Raw genomic sequence first — 13,749 nt, forward strand, 5'->3', positions numbered from 1 at the left:
ATGTTATGAGAAAGTGGTACATTTATGAGAAAATGTATTACTGACAAAAAAAGTTAATTGTAATACTGAAAGCAATTGGAATTTTCCATGGCAAAAGAGAAACTATTACAAGCTGTCATTTCAACCAAAATAAGTCTGTATATTACCAGAAAAAAAGTAAAACATTTTAATGAGATAGAAACTTTAGGGGACTCAAATTATTTTTTCCAGAATGTCAAAATGATTTTAAGCAGTAATGCATGAGCATTTATCGCCACAATTTTACAATTATGTTTTTTAAAAGTACAAATGAAGTTATTGGATGTCAAATCTTTACCAGTAAGAAGGTGTACATATAGTATAGTAATTATTAAAAATATATTCGAAGGTTTGTGCTGATCACAGAATTAAAATTGTAGTTGAACATTTTAGAAATGGTCCATAGTTTATGTACAGATTCTTTTTATTCGATGTAATGCTGTATCAATAATGCATTATGTGAACAATCTCAGATGAATAAACATCAATATGGAAGTACCCCTTCTGCCAGGTAATATATACTACACGACCATTTTATTTACTTCTGGAAGATTTATACATTGCTGCCCTCTAGTGGCCAAAATCCCAATAAAAAGCCAAATCAAAAGCAGTACGGGCTTCGGTTTACAATGTAAATTAATTTCTTTGGCAATTTAACAAAGTAACACAGCAACAAAGTCAGAAATGCAGTGAATATTTGGATAAAAGGCACAACTAAATGAAAAACCAAAATGCATGGGGAGGCATCAATTTTATTCAACGGGAATTATGTATTTGCTCTCTCACGCTATTCCATGTCTAAGTCCTGCAGGTCCACCGTCGACTCCCGTTTAAACCAGGGCAGAGACAAAGGCACGAAGGGGTCATACGTCCAACGAGGATAGACCCTTTTGTACAAGTTCATCAGGACTGTGTCTTGAGAGCGCAGCTGACTATCAAACACGCACTTCATGTGACCGTGCGTTCCTTTAAAAATAAATAAACAATGAGATAGCCCTTAAAACGTATTTTTTCACCAAAATATGATTATCATTTTTATCCTATTCAATAAAATGAAACAGCAAATAACATTCACAGCTATCCATCCAACCATTATCTGTACCGTGTCTCCTCGCTAGCTTTTTTTAAATATTTCTTTTTAGAACAACTTTTTATCCATTGATCACCTAGATTTAAAGTGTATTTCTGTTAGCAATCAATTTGCTATTTTTCTTACCTAAAGTCTCCTTGATGTGGCCCCTACGACCCCATTTAGTGCGCAGCTCCACAGGTTTGAACCACATGATGTCATCTAGTCCACAACAGAGACAAAAAGAGATCAGCAAGAGAGACGGAGCAGAACACATGTCGAGGAAGTAAAGAACGCTCACCCCTGTTGAAGAACATGTAACGGACAACGGCAGAGCGCCGGTTAATTTTGAACGGGTGTCCACTGAGCACGAGCCTCTTGAGCACAACGCGTTGAGGGTCACAACTGAGCAGGCTGCCAGTCGCCACCAGGTCCTGCACGCCTTTGAAATTCAAAAAAATAAATAAATAAAAACTGAATTGAGGAGTTAACATCATTTATGCTACAGTATAAAAACTGTTTCATTTAGACTAATAAAGTGGGCATTTTATTGGATAAAAGGTAGAATTATGCGTATATTAAATCCAAATTTTACCAGGTAACACAGAAAGAAAAAAAATGTAAGTTTTAAAAACAAAAAGTAAATAAAAAAAATATTTCATAAAAAAAAAAAATTGGAATGCTACGAGAAAGAAGCTGCAATTTTACAAGACTAAAAGACATCTTTAAAAGTATTTCTTTTTGATTTTTTTTAATTTATGAATAATGTCATAATTTTGCAAGTTAAGCGCTAAAGTGACAAAAGTCAGATTACATTATATGACAGGAATGGAAAGGAATGATCATTTTATGAGTTTTAAAAAAGAAAAGGAGAATAAGGGCATGACCGTGACATGAGCAGTAATATCTCGTAATTCTGAGAGCATAAAAGTACAAACTTTTCAAGAAAAAAAGTTATTCTTTGAGAATAAATATATCCCTTTATAAGACTAAAAAGTGACTTTCACATCAGGGGGTGCCACATTACGTAGCTTGAATGAATAGAGCGGCAATTCTATACGAATCAAACCAAATTAAACTTCTCACCATCATCCCTCTGTTTGAAGAGCAGGACTCCTGTTGGGGGGAAGGTGATGGGCGCGTACACTGACACCACAGTGGGGGCGTCTGGCCTGAGGAAGCGCTCCATCTTGTGCTTGTCCGCTGAATAGCAACCACAGTTAATCCCCCAGTAGTTATCTTAAACTGTCAGAGAGGATGAAGGAGGTGTAAGTGCGCCTTCCATCGTACCCAAAGTGTGCTGAGAGAAGATGGGCGAAGCCCTGAACCGCCGAAATCCGCAGTGAAACACCAGCTCCTCTTTGGACTTGATGGGCTCTGTGTTGCTGGGGTGCCGCCTCACCAAAAGGTGCATCACAGACACCTAGAAAGGAAGCAAAAAAAGACAAAGTTCAGTTTGGTTTCAAATGTTAAATGTTGTTTGAAATGTGAGGCACACAGGTACCTTCTGTTCATGGGGGAGGAGGGAGACCAGCACCAGAGGCTTGCCTGCCTGCACACTCTCCATCACCGAGGAGGGCACATCATTGACATGGAGCGTGACATACCACCCCACCTGCACAGCACAAAATGTTAGTCGATATCTCAATCTCCCGCTGACCTGAACTGAAAAACAATGGCGTTGAGTTTGGGGTTGCACCTCCAAATGTACCGTATTTTCATGACCAAAAGGCTACACATATGCTAACATGCATGCTAGCATATGTTTTTAAAAAGGCAGCGGGAGCAAAAGAGAGTCAGGTTGTACGGTATTGAAGTATTTAACTGTTTCCCTCTCGTCATTGTCAGAGTCAGTCGTGTTGCCGTGCGCCCAAAATGCTGTCGTTTTTTTTCCTGTTGTGTGCTGTCTTTGTTAACATAAAATAAATAAAAATGCAATCAATGGGTCCTGATTCAAATGGATGTCGTAAATAATTGTGTAGAGAAGCAGCAGCTACTTTCAAACGGACCAGACTGAAAACCAAACCGCCATCATTGGAATTTGTGGAAGACATTTTCTTACAGGTAAATCTCTGCATAAAAGGTTTAGGTGGGTTTTCTTTGAGTAATTTAGCCAAATATAAAGACTAGCCTGTTGGTTGACGACAATGTGCAGCCCATCTCAGGGTCAAAAGAGCACACCTGTAGCATACACAGAAACCTGAATAAATTAGCCATCCCCTCAATGATCATATTTACTATGTCTAGGAAATTTAAACTACAGCCTACGTTCCGTCTCACTTGAAATGAGTTTACCTCACGATACGTCTACTTTTAAAAAAAGACACTTCACACATTCAAATTAAGCACGCAAATGTTTTACCATGGCGCCTTCCTCCTCTTCGGCAGCTTCAGCCAGGATGCGTCGCCGGGTGCGCTCGAAGCTCTGGAACTGGAAGATGCGCGAATAGTTGTGAGGCAAGTTCTCCATGGGATCCCATGGGGACGCCCGGAAACTTTTAAGACCCCGATAGCGCTGGTATCTGGAAGAAGGGGACAGATGTTGCTCAACATGATAAAATAAAGCACTTTTAAAGCGTGTTTAAACATTTAAACTAAGCATTGTAAAAATTAAGATTTGCTTTGTTGTGAATGACAGGGCCATAGAATAACCTTATCATCAACATTTAATTATCTAAATGTAAGGATACAAGGTTTTGGTAGAGATTTATGTGTAATAAATAATGACACCAGTGTAATTTATGCGCAAGGTAAGAAACAGGTAAGAGTAAAAACAACCGGCAATTTATCCATTATTTTGGCTTTGGTTTAATCGGCCGAAATCGGTTGGGCTCTCCTGCATAGCATTTAAAAAATATATATTCTTTGCAATAGCAGTGAGTAAAAAAGAACACAATTAGTGACGCAAGGTGCACGGAAGAGATTCATTAAAAAGTTAACTATTCTATTTTCACAAGGTAATCAAATCTCAACTTTAAAATCATAAAGTCATGTTATGTGGCTTCTGTCATGATATTTCCAGATAAGACAGAATCCACCCGCCCCCCAAATGATTGACAGATTAAAAACCCATAAAAAGTGTGAAACCCGCAAAAGTGCAAAGAACTGATGCAGAGGATTAGAACATCAGAACGGACCTGATTCTGGCGGTCACGTCAAGGGGCGTGTCCACTTCATCGGGGAACATCTCATTGGCTCGCGCCTCGCGGTAACGTTTGAGACCTTCCTCTTCCTCCGCCTCATCCATGTGTTCATCATAGCGCTGGTCGGCTCCCGCTCGCTCTGTGGAGCACAATTCTTCTTCCTCTTCTTCTTCTTCATCATCCTCTTCTGAGGGGAGGTCTGAACCGGCATCCTGAACAAAATGGAGAAAAAAAAGGGCAAAACGCATACTCGGTGGCGAAAACTGTCAATTAAACTGTATTCCCCCCAAATTGATTACGTCGCTGTTCTGCAGGAACGACACTGACACGAACTCGTAGTACTAAGAATTCAAACAAGCAATTTCTCACCAGAACCCATTTTACACTGCCAATAAAAGTCAGTATGTTCCACCTATTTTCAATCGCTGTTCTGTATTTACAAAATCCGCGCCAAATGCGGAGACAACGCAAACAACTTTCCCTGATTTTTACTTCTAATTATGTAAAGCAGAATGAGTTGTGTCTGAAACGCCCTATATCGATAAAGCTGCCTTCATTCAAGTGCCACGCTGGACTGAAATCAGGACACAACAGGTGGCTTGATGAAATTTTCCCAACATTCCTGCACCCAAAAAAAAAAAAAAGAAAAACAACAAGCATTAGAAATACCCTATTGTTACTCACACATAATCCTGTGTGTGAAGTTCAACATCAAACAAGTGCAAGCGATTTTTCTTTGACTCCTTTCAGGCAAAGCTGAAAATAAATCATTTGGGCGCAGCCTCAACCTCCTCTCGCCTTCGCCTCCCCGTGACCAGACAGGAAGTGTGTTGTGTTGATCGAGCAGGAAACCAGGAGGTTCCTCTAGGGACCCCTGCGCCAAAGCACTATTGTTGTGGGCTGCAGCCCGTTGCGGCAGACGCTTGCATAAACAAACTAACAGCACCTCGCCAATGCAAGGTGCACCAAGCGTGGGTCACGTATGCACAGCAACACGCTAGCCACTCAAAATGTCGCAACGTTGAATTGGTACAGGGAATTGCAATTTCGTGTCACTTAAGTAGGGCTGTGTTTTTTTCAATTACCTGTGAGTCGTCGTCGTTCTCATCAGGGGCCGCATCCATCATGTCGTCATCGCAGTCATCGTCTTCGCTGCCTTCTTCAACCGTGTTACCGTTTTCGTCATTATCCACAATCCACGTTGCCTGGTAGTCGGACATTCCTTTTGGAACTTTCATCACGCGTTTGCTCTTTCTGGCCTCTAAAAGACAGAAATTAATTGTGAATTATTGTTATGTCATCTAGTTCATTTGTTTGGTAGTGAGTTGTCATTCAGGTTGTGTATGGATGACGCATTGTTCCCATTTATTGTGGTATCAAATACAGTACAAAACTGCTAAGAATTCATTGCAGGGTTGATCTTCCGCCAACATTAAACCTTTGTCAGTACTGATAACAGAAATTTTACATTCTGTCGTATCAGTGAGCCATGTCAATATGAAAGTATATCGCAAAAAGGGGTAATGGAAAGATACTTTTTGCGTTTCCACTAGTCATGTGACAATGCCTGTGTGGGAAGCCACATGATTAAAATTGCTCTCATCTTTGGATTCATGTACATCTCCTTCATCTTATGTTTAAAACAGTCACTGCCACAGCAGTAGATGCAACCAGAGTGATCTCTTGAGATGGGATGTTAGGAGAATTTCACCTAAGACGCTAAATACTCTTCACTGGAAAAACCAACAAGTAGAAATAGCGCTTTATCGAAATATCGCTTTTGTTTTGTGAAAAAGTGCAATGGATATCCAGTTACTGTCTCATTTTGTACCTTCCGCCTCAAGAAGCTCAGATTCTGTGGGCCACGTCTGCTCCCCATCCATGGGGTCCACCTCAGCCTCGGCCTGCAGGCTTTCCCTGCAACAGGGGTCTGCTTTCATCAGCACCCGCACGGGGGCCTCGGCTTCGCCCCAATCCTATAAAAGAACACACAAAACATAAACCATGGAGACGCCAGGAAGATAGCTATCCAGATTTTTCTGTAAAATCCTACCATCATGTCAACCTCTCCACCCTTGCCGGTCTTGGCTGGTCTGGGTGTAGTTGTGTTTAAGGGGAGTGGGTCCATCGGAGCGTCTATCTGACTCAGCTGGAAATCTCCGTGTCCACTGATGTGTACTAGCCTGTCCACACGCAGTGGACGTCCACGGACATACCCGGAGACACAAAGGGTGCCGAGGCCGACGGTGCCACCCGGAATGTCTTGAGCAGAGGCGCTGTTGGGCGTAAAAGTCACACGTTGGGCTACGAGATGGGAGCGTCTGGAGCGGAAGCCCAGCTTTCGTTGTCTCTGCGTGCCCAAATGTCTGAGCAGAAGGGTGACATCCTGCTCCGTGTCCAGAGGGAACAGACGAGCCTCGGGGAAGCGGTTTTCTGTGACTTTGGACAGCGCCCTGCGGCAATCCACCTTCTTCTTTACGGAGAGGTCAGACACGCCCTGACACACAAGAGCTGCCAAGGTGTTGATTTTTTTTCTCAACAAAACAGATTAGCATTATAAGTGAATAAAACACAAAGATGAAATGAAACTCACCATAGCTAGGGAGGCCCTGGGCAAATAGACAGGAGAGACAGTAGTCTCCATAGCTGTCCCAGCCTTCAGCAGGATCCAGCACGAACACAAGGCTATCAACCATCTTTGCTACATCGAGCAGTGAATGGATGTCATCTGGGCACAAAGAACGCACACAAGCTTCAAAATAATGTTTTGATGAACGCGGAAGGCGGCTTAACGCCATATACTCAACAGTGTGAAAATACCAAAACAGCTCTGATCACATACTGTATATTTTTTAGGAAAATAATCAAAATATTCATATTTGTGATTCGTGGTGCAAATCCAGTACAGTTCAGACACGAGGGCGGTCTGACCTGAGAGTCGAGCCCAGAAACATTCACAGTACTTACCCGTGTTGGTTCTAAGAAAGGTGAATCTTTGTTTAAAACGAGGCACAACCAGTCCGAAACTGTCACTGGCGCCAGTGACAGACTGTTCCTGGTGTACAGCACCACCAACGCCCTCTTGACAAAGCAGTTTGGTAACGGCGCCGGCGTCTACTGCGGCATGAAGAGACACCACGGCGACCAGAATAGGAGGACCGTCCTTGCTACCTAAACGCCGCTTCTCTGTTAGAACCTAAAATGATGACAAATATTCAAACTGAGGCATACTACTCAACAGGCTGTTGTTTATGTTACGCAGGAATAACACTGAATGGATGAAGTGACACAATTCTGATGGATCTCCTCAGGCCCGATTCCATGCTTGTCAGTCCTCTTCCAAACATGGCTGAAATTCTGACATGCCACCAGAGAGGCAGTACAATACGTAGAGACATACACGGCGACACAGAAGAGGACAATTGCAACTAGACTGCAATAAAATGTGTTGTTTTACACAGATGATAAAGAATATATGCCTGGGAGTTTTGTTGTGTGTTCTGGCTGCATGTGTTGCGGCCGCTAGTGTTCAAATTAATTTTGTTTAAAGGTCGATAATTAGAGAATGATTGACGCTAGTTTCTGTAGCACGTCTATGGTGGTTTGCATTGTGAGTTAGCATTAAGATAGAAAATTTGGTGGTTTGGTTGAATATACAGCGTGTCATTCTCGTTTCATTTCATTTTTCGTTTCAAAATGAATTTCAACTTGCATTGGCAATAAACAGTACTAGTTGATAAGAATGGGTGACTATCTGCTAAACATCTTGTTGTAAAGTAACTGTTTTGCTTGCAACACAGGACAAAAAAGAAAAAAAAACATCAGCCCAGTGACAGCTCTAAATGATAATAATAATAATAATAATAATAATATATTCAGTCTTGTCACACGATGTTGACGTTTGTGTTGTTTAAACGTGTTTCATCATTGTAGACACAGTTACATCGGATATGTGACAGAAATATACATGAAAATAGATGGACAGAGACATTAAATGAGAATTAGACACGTGGACCCGCAGTGCAATGCAGCCGCATTGATTTGCATCTGTAATTACCACGTCTCTCTTGTTCTTGCGTAGTTGATTGGCTTTGTGCTTCCTGTCCATCTTCCGTTGCGCTTTTCTCTGTTTTTTAGTGAGAGCTATCACCGACAACCTTCCTGTAAGAGATCATTTATATGGAATGTACAAATTGTGTGCATTCTCAATCACTGTCAACAACAAGTAATACAACATCTCTACGGCGGCGTCATTCTTATCAAAATAAAGACACACTTTTTGATAGTATTTGCATTGCGTCAAGTGGAGATGTAATTACACGTGCCTTAGGCTAGCCGCTACAACACACGCTAACGAAAGCTGGTAAACATCTGATTCAAAATAAAACTGCACCCACCTTTGTTTTCTCTCTCAATTTCACCTTTCGTCCGATGCCTGCCATGTTTGTGGCCTTTGTTTTTCTGCTTATAAACGCCCGGCCTGTGGCCTTCTTGTTTTTCTCCGTGTGCGACCATACTTTACCATGTGGGCTGGAACAATACGGTTTACTTCCGCACTCGTGACGTAACGTCATGATGGTGTGCGTCCATGAACATCCGGGATACGTTTCTGCTTAGAAATAAGAGCATCATTGGTAACTCTTTCAAAATAAGTAAAAGTTTTGCCTGTAACTTAAAAATAAGATTTGAAATCCAACCATGCATTTTCGATAGTACCAGCCCTTATTAAACAATAGGTTAAATATGTCTAATTTTTCACTGTATTGTTTCCAATTAAGTTAATTATACTGTACTAACCAATATTCAATAAATCAAATAAGTTGTGTAATGTTTACATAAAATTGCTTCATTTACTCATATTTCTCATTCTATTTACAACAAAAAACAGCAAACCAAATGAGAATAAGCAGGACAGAAATTGGATGAATGGATATCGATAACAAATCAACAAAACAATTATTTTATAAGATAAATAAATCTAACATAATTCAATCAATAATAAATCTGTGTGTAGATTTTTTTTCAAGAAAGGCTGAATCAATAAAAGAATATTACGAGACTCTTGATAATTTATTGTAAATGCTCATGAGCCAGATTAGGGACAGAGCAGGTCATGTGGCTGCAAAATACGCAATTAGTTGCTTTATTGAAACAGCCTATGTAGATTCCTAAATATTATATTTGTGAGTTAAATGGTGAAATGTTTCCAAATGTAGTATGAATGTACTGTAGAATTAGTAATGAAATTGAAATGAAGAATGAAGAATGACGTGTGTTAGCTTCAAGACAAGTACTTGATCTATTGACCCAGTTGTAAATGAAAAGAGGCCATGTTAATTACAATTTAAGTGAGCTTTCATTCAGAGAACTTGTTCTCGTAAAAGCCGCTGTTTCACCACAAGGAAGTGCAATTAAGATTCTGAGCATTTTTAACAAGGAAGCCTGTTCCATTGAAGCCCTCCACTGAGAATACCAGCAGTGCTGTCTGCAACTAAATAGCCATTGTCATTTGGCACGTGAAATTGAGAATAATTGGGGAGGGGGCATCATGCTTTTTTCTACTGATGAAATATTGGAATTTGAGGTTTTGTATGGGAAACCAGTTAATCCATTGTTGAGGATGACCTTATGAGGCATTTCAGAGAATACCATCTTGCCAGTAATTCATTAGTGTGGCACATACAGCTTTTGTAACTGTAATTATAGGTGGTGTGAGGCCATTGTTGCATTTAACTGGCTATTCAATAACTGTTCTAGCATTGCTCAAGGGCAGGGAAATTATATTGTTTGTGCAGAAGTACTGTTGGATAGTTCTACAGATGTAGCGTTGATGTATTATTGTGGTTGTAGTTTGCAGCGGCGGAGAACTGTAGCTAGAAATATTCATTCAGGTTAGGAGTCGATATTCAAAGCTTGAACCACAGAATTTTAAAGCAGATGACTACCTCATATGAATTTTCACTGGGCTGGATTCTTGGCTAAAGCTTTCTCCGCACACAAAGTAAAATACGCATAATAAACGGTTGTTTGACTTCATGCCTTTCGACTGGCTGGTAATCAGCCCGTGGCCATTATCGGAACGGGATGTGGTGCAAAGTATTCTGAAATTAGACAACAATTTCTCCATCTGTGCCCAACGTGGGCTGATTCAGACCAAGCTTTAACACAGGACTATGCCAGAAGGAGATTTTTTTTTTTGTCTTTGTTCTGTTTTCTGTTTGCACCACCCAAAAAAATGTTTAGACAATATATTTAAATTCTCCAAACTTTAGTTATTTACTCACGCCAATAATATGAAATTACTACGGGCGTACAGTAAAAATTATATGAATGACATACATTTTTTTGCACCGGGAGCTGGAGCCCAACCCAGTTGACCTTTGTGCAAGAGGCAGGGAAGATATTGAAAAAAAAAGATTCACACTCACATTCACACCGAAAGACAATCCTCGGTGAACCTAAGATGCGAGAGGAAGTCATGTCATTTTGCAAGAACCCTCAACCACAGAATTGTGAGGTGGATGTGCTAATCATTTTATCATCATGCCCGTGAAGATTAGAATAACTACACTAAAGTAAAAGTAAAATGAAAATTAAAGTAAATTAAATTACATAATTTTGGTAAAGCACAGGTTGGAGTGGAAAGGGATTTAAACATTAATAAATAAATTCCAAATTCCATTTCAGAAACCCTGGAGGAGCCTGTGGCTGCCAACTATTAAACGCACAGACTGGACCCTGGACATAATCAGGAATGCAAGTGTTGGCATTGTTCATTTCATATCAGGTAAAATATCGTGGACTTATTTGGTTTATCTTAAACTATGTCTTGAAATGTTGAGTAAGTGATCAGAAATTATGGAATAATAGCAAGGTGTTTGCTACTACTGTGAGCTATTAACTGACAACTAACTAATTGAGCTGTGAACTTCGGTGCACATTCGCTCCACGTGACTAAAGTTCCTTAACATTATTGTTTCAATTCTCAGTTCCCTTTTATGTAATATAAGAAGTAAGAAAACAAACTAGCAGACTGGCTGGTTACATTACTCACACTGCAATGCAAGTACAGTTAGCTGTGAGGATGTAATTCTCTTTCTGGTGACAACACTAGTTTTTTTTTTTGTTTGTCTGAAGTCATGAAAAAAATCAACTAACTAGGTTTCTCCGCTTAATGAAAATGAATCGGGGTACTTGGTAACATCTTCGTAGCACTCTTTAATCACATAAGGATCGGAAAGTTGCTTCCCATCTGGCAACTTTAGTTTTTTTAAGGGAATTTTCACAAGCGCGCGCTCCTGGCTGTTAACCCCAGGAAAGCTACTGGACCCGACGGAATACCGGGCAAGGTCCTCAGAGCATGTGCCCACCAACTGTCACATGTTTTCTGCAGGATCTTCAACCGCTCCCTGGCTCAAGCAGTCATCCCCTCCTGCTTGAAAACTTCCACCATTATTCCTGTCCCCAAAAAGTCACCCGCCGTCCACCTGAATGACTACCGTCCTGTTGCTCTCACGCCAGTCATCATGAAGTGCTTCGAGAGGCTGGTTCTCCAGCACATCAGGGACTGCCTTCCTCCCACTCTGGACCCCTACCAGTTTGCATACCGGGCTAACAGATCCACTGAGGACGCCATCGACACTGCTCTGCATGTTGTGCTGGGCCACCTGGAACAACAGCAGAGCTATGCAAGGATGCTCTTTGTGGACTACAGCTCGGCATTCAACACGATCATCCCAGACATCCTCGTCGCCAAACTGGACATTCTCGGCCTCCCTGCCCTCACACGCATCTGGATTAAGGACTTTCTGACCAACAGACCCCAGACTGTGTTGCTCGGCCCCTACACGTCCTCCACCCGCACGCTGAGCACCGGTTCCCCTCAAGGATGTGTGCTGAGCCCTCTCCTATACGCCCTTTACACCTACGACTGCAGCCCACCCCACGGCAACAACACCATCGTCAAGTTTGCTGACGACACGACAGTGGTCGGTCTGATCTCGGAAGGTGACGAGACAGCCTACAGAGAGGAGGTAAAGAGGCTGACGGCTTGGTGCGAGGACAACAGACTGCAACTCAACACTGCAAAAACAAAGGAGATCGTCGTCGACTTCAGGAGGAACAAGACGGTACCGCCCCCCTCTGCATCGACGGCGTGCGTGTGGAGAGGGTCCACACGTTCAAGTTCCTGGGAGTACAGATCTCCGACGACCTTTCTTGGACTCACAACACCACAGCAGTGGTAAAGAAGGTCCACCAGCGTCTGCACTTCCTGAGAGTCCTCAGGAAATTCAACCTGGACAGGAAGCTGCTGCTGGCCTTCTACCACTCGTCCATCGAGAGCCTGTTGACGTACTGTGTCTCCACCTGGTACGGCGGCTGCACTGAGGCGGACAGAGTGAGGCTCCAGAGGACAGTCAAAACAGCGCAAAGGATTATTGGCTGCCCTCTCCCCTCACTGTCGGACATCTACACCGCCCGGTGCCTCAGCAGGGCTCTCAACATCGTCAAAGACAGTACCCACCCAAACTCCCACCTGTTCGACCTGATGCCCTCTGGCAGGCGCTACAGATGCATCAAATCGAGGACCAATAGACTGAGAAACAGTTTCTTTCCGAGAGCCATCTCTATTCTGAACTCTCACACACACACAAGAACACCCTTACCTTGCAGAACAGCATCGTGATGTGTTTTTATATACCCTTCAGTATTATTTTCCATTGCACTCTCTTATTTATCTAATTTATATATTTGTCTGTATTATTGTTGTATTGCACTGGAGAGGGGAGCTCTCTAATCTCGTTGCACTCTTGAGTACAATGACAATAAAGGGATTTCTAATTCTAATTCTAATCTAATCTAACAATCCTTTAGGCTCTTTCTTGTACTTATTAATGAACAGTGCCGTTCTTTCTGAGCCAACAATGAGCACACAACTTGACGTATCTTCGTTTACAAACTGAAAATGGGTCTATTGCGGATAATTATTTTGTAACGTAACCCGTGAAAAACAAGGAAACTTTTTTTTTTAATTAGTCGGACAATTAATCTGTAATTGGCAGAGCTGGGTACTTAACGTTCTTTTGCTGGTCAGTCCCCTGCCCTCCGGCCGCGACCTAGTTACCCTTCTGGCTCCTACCCTGCAACCTTATTCATAAAAATTGTTGTTGTAACCACCAACCACCCAAGGCCGAAAAATGGGCGACGGAGGGCCCAACCGATTCGCCCCCCAGGACGGACTGCCCAGCTCTGGTAATCTGTATTTTTTTTTTCTGCCCAAAAACAGACTAAAAAAATTCCAAATAGGTCGGTCCCTAAATCTTATACAACCCTCCATGTACGAGCTTTGGTAAAAAAAAAATGTCAAAACAGGAATTTTGATTTCAATCTTTGTCATATACTAAATGGGAAATGGGTCGATAGGAGTGCTATTTAAAAAAGCAAAAAGGTCGTGTTTTGTGTATGAAGTGTTATTGGCTTGGAATGTCTCCACCTCCTCGTGTTTGTGGGTCAGCTAGA

General features: G+C 41.8%; 1 protein-coding gene across 1 annotated transcript; it reads right to left on the reverse strand.

Annotated features, from left to right (window-relative positions):
* Positions 1 to 750: 750 nt before the first annotated feature.
* tsr1 (TSR1 ribosome maturation factor) lies at positions 751 to 8,792 on the reverse strand. The gene is made up of 15 exons (XM_088299730.1): positions 8,628 to 8,792; positions 8,288 to 8,391; positions 7,198 to 7,426; positions 6,824 to 6,958; positions 6,284 to 6,741; positions 6,062 to 6,206; positions 5,316 to 5,491; positions 4,225 to 4,442; positions 3,450 to 3,609; positions 2,592 to 2,702; positions 2,378 to 2,510; positions 2,174 to 2,290; positions 1,389 to 1,529; positions 1,235 to 1,309; positions 751 to 984 (listed from the first exon to the last, which is right to left on the reverse strand). The coding sequence occupies exons 1-15, from the start codon at positions 8,743 to 8,745 to the stop codon at positions 806 to 808; spliced, it is 2,499 nt and encodes an 832-aa protein (XP_088155856.1). The 5' UTR covers positions 8,746 to 8,792; the 3' UTR covers positions 751 to 805.
* Between the last annotated feature and the right edge of the window lie 4,957 nt (positions 8,793 to 13,749).

The sequence above is a fragment of the Idiotropiscis lumnitzeri genome, chromosome 7, assembly GCF_059441095.1.
Source record: "Idiotropiscis lumnitzeri isolate Australia: NSW breed Sydney's pygmy pipehorse chromosome 7, RoL_Ilum_1.0, whole genome shotgun sequence".
Lineage (NCBI taxonomy): Eukaryota > Metazoa > Chordata > Actinopteri > Syngnathiformes > Syngnathidae > Idiotropiscis > Idiotropiscis lumnitzeri.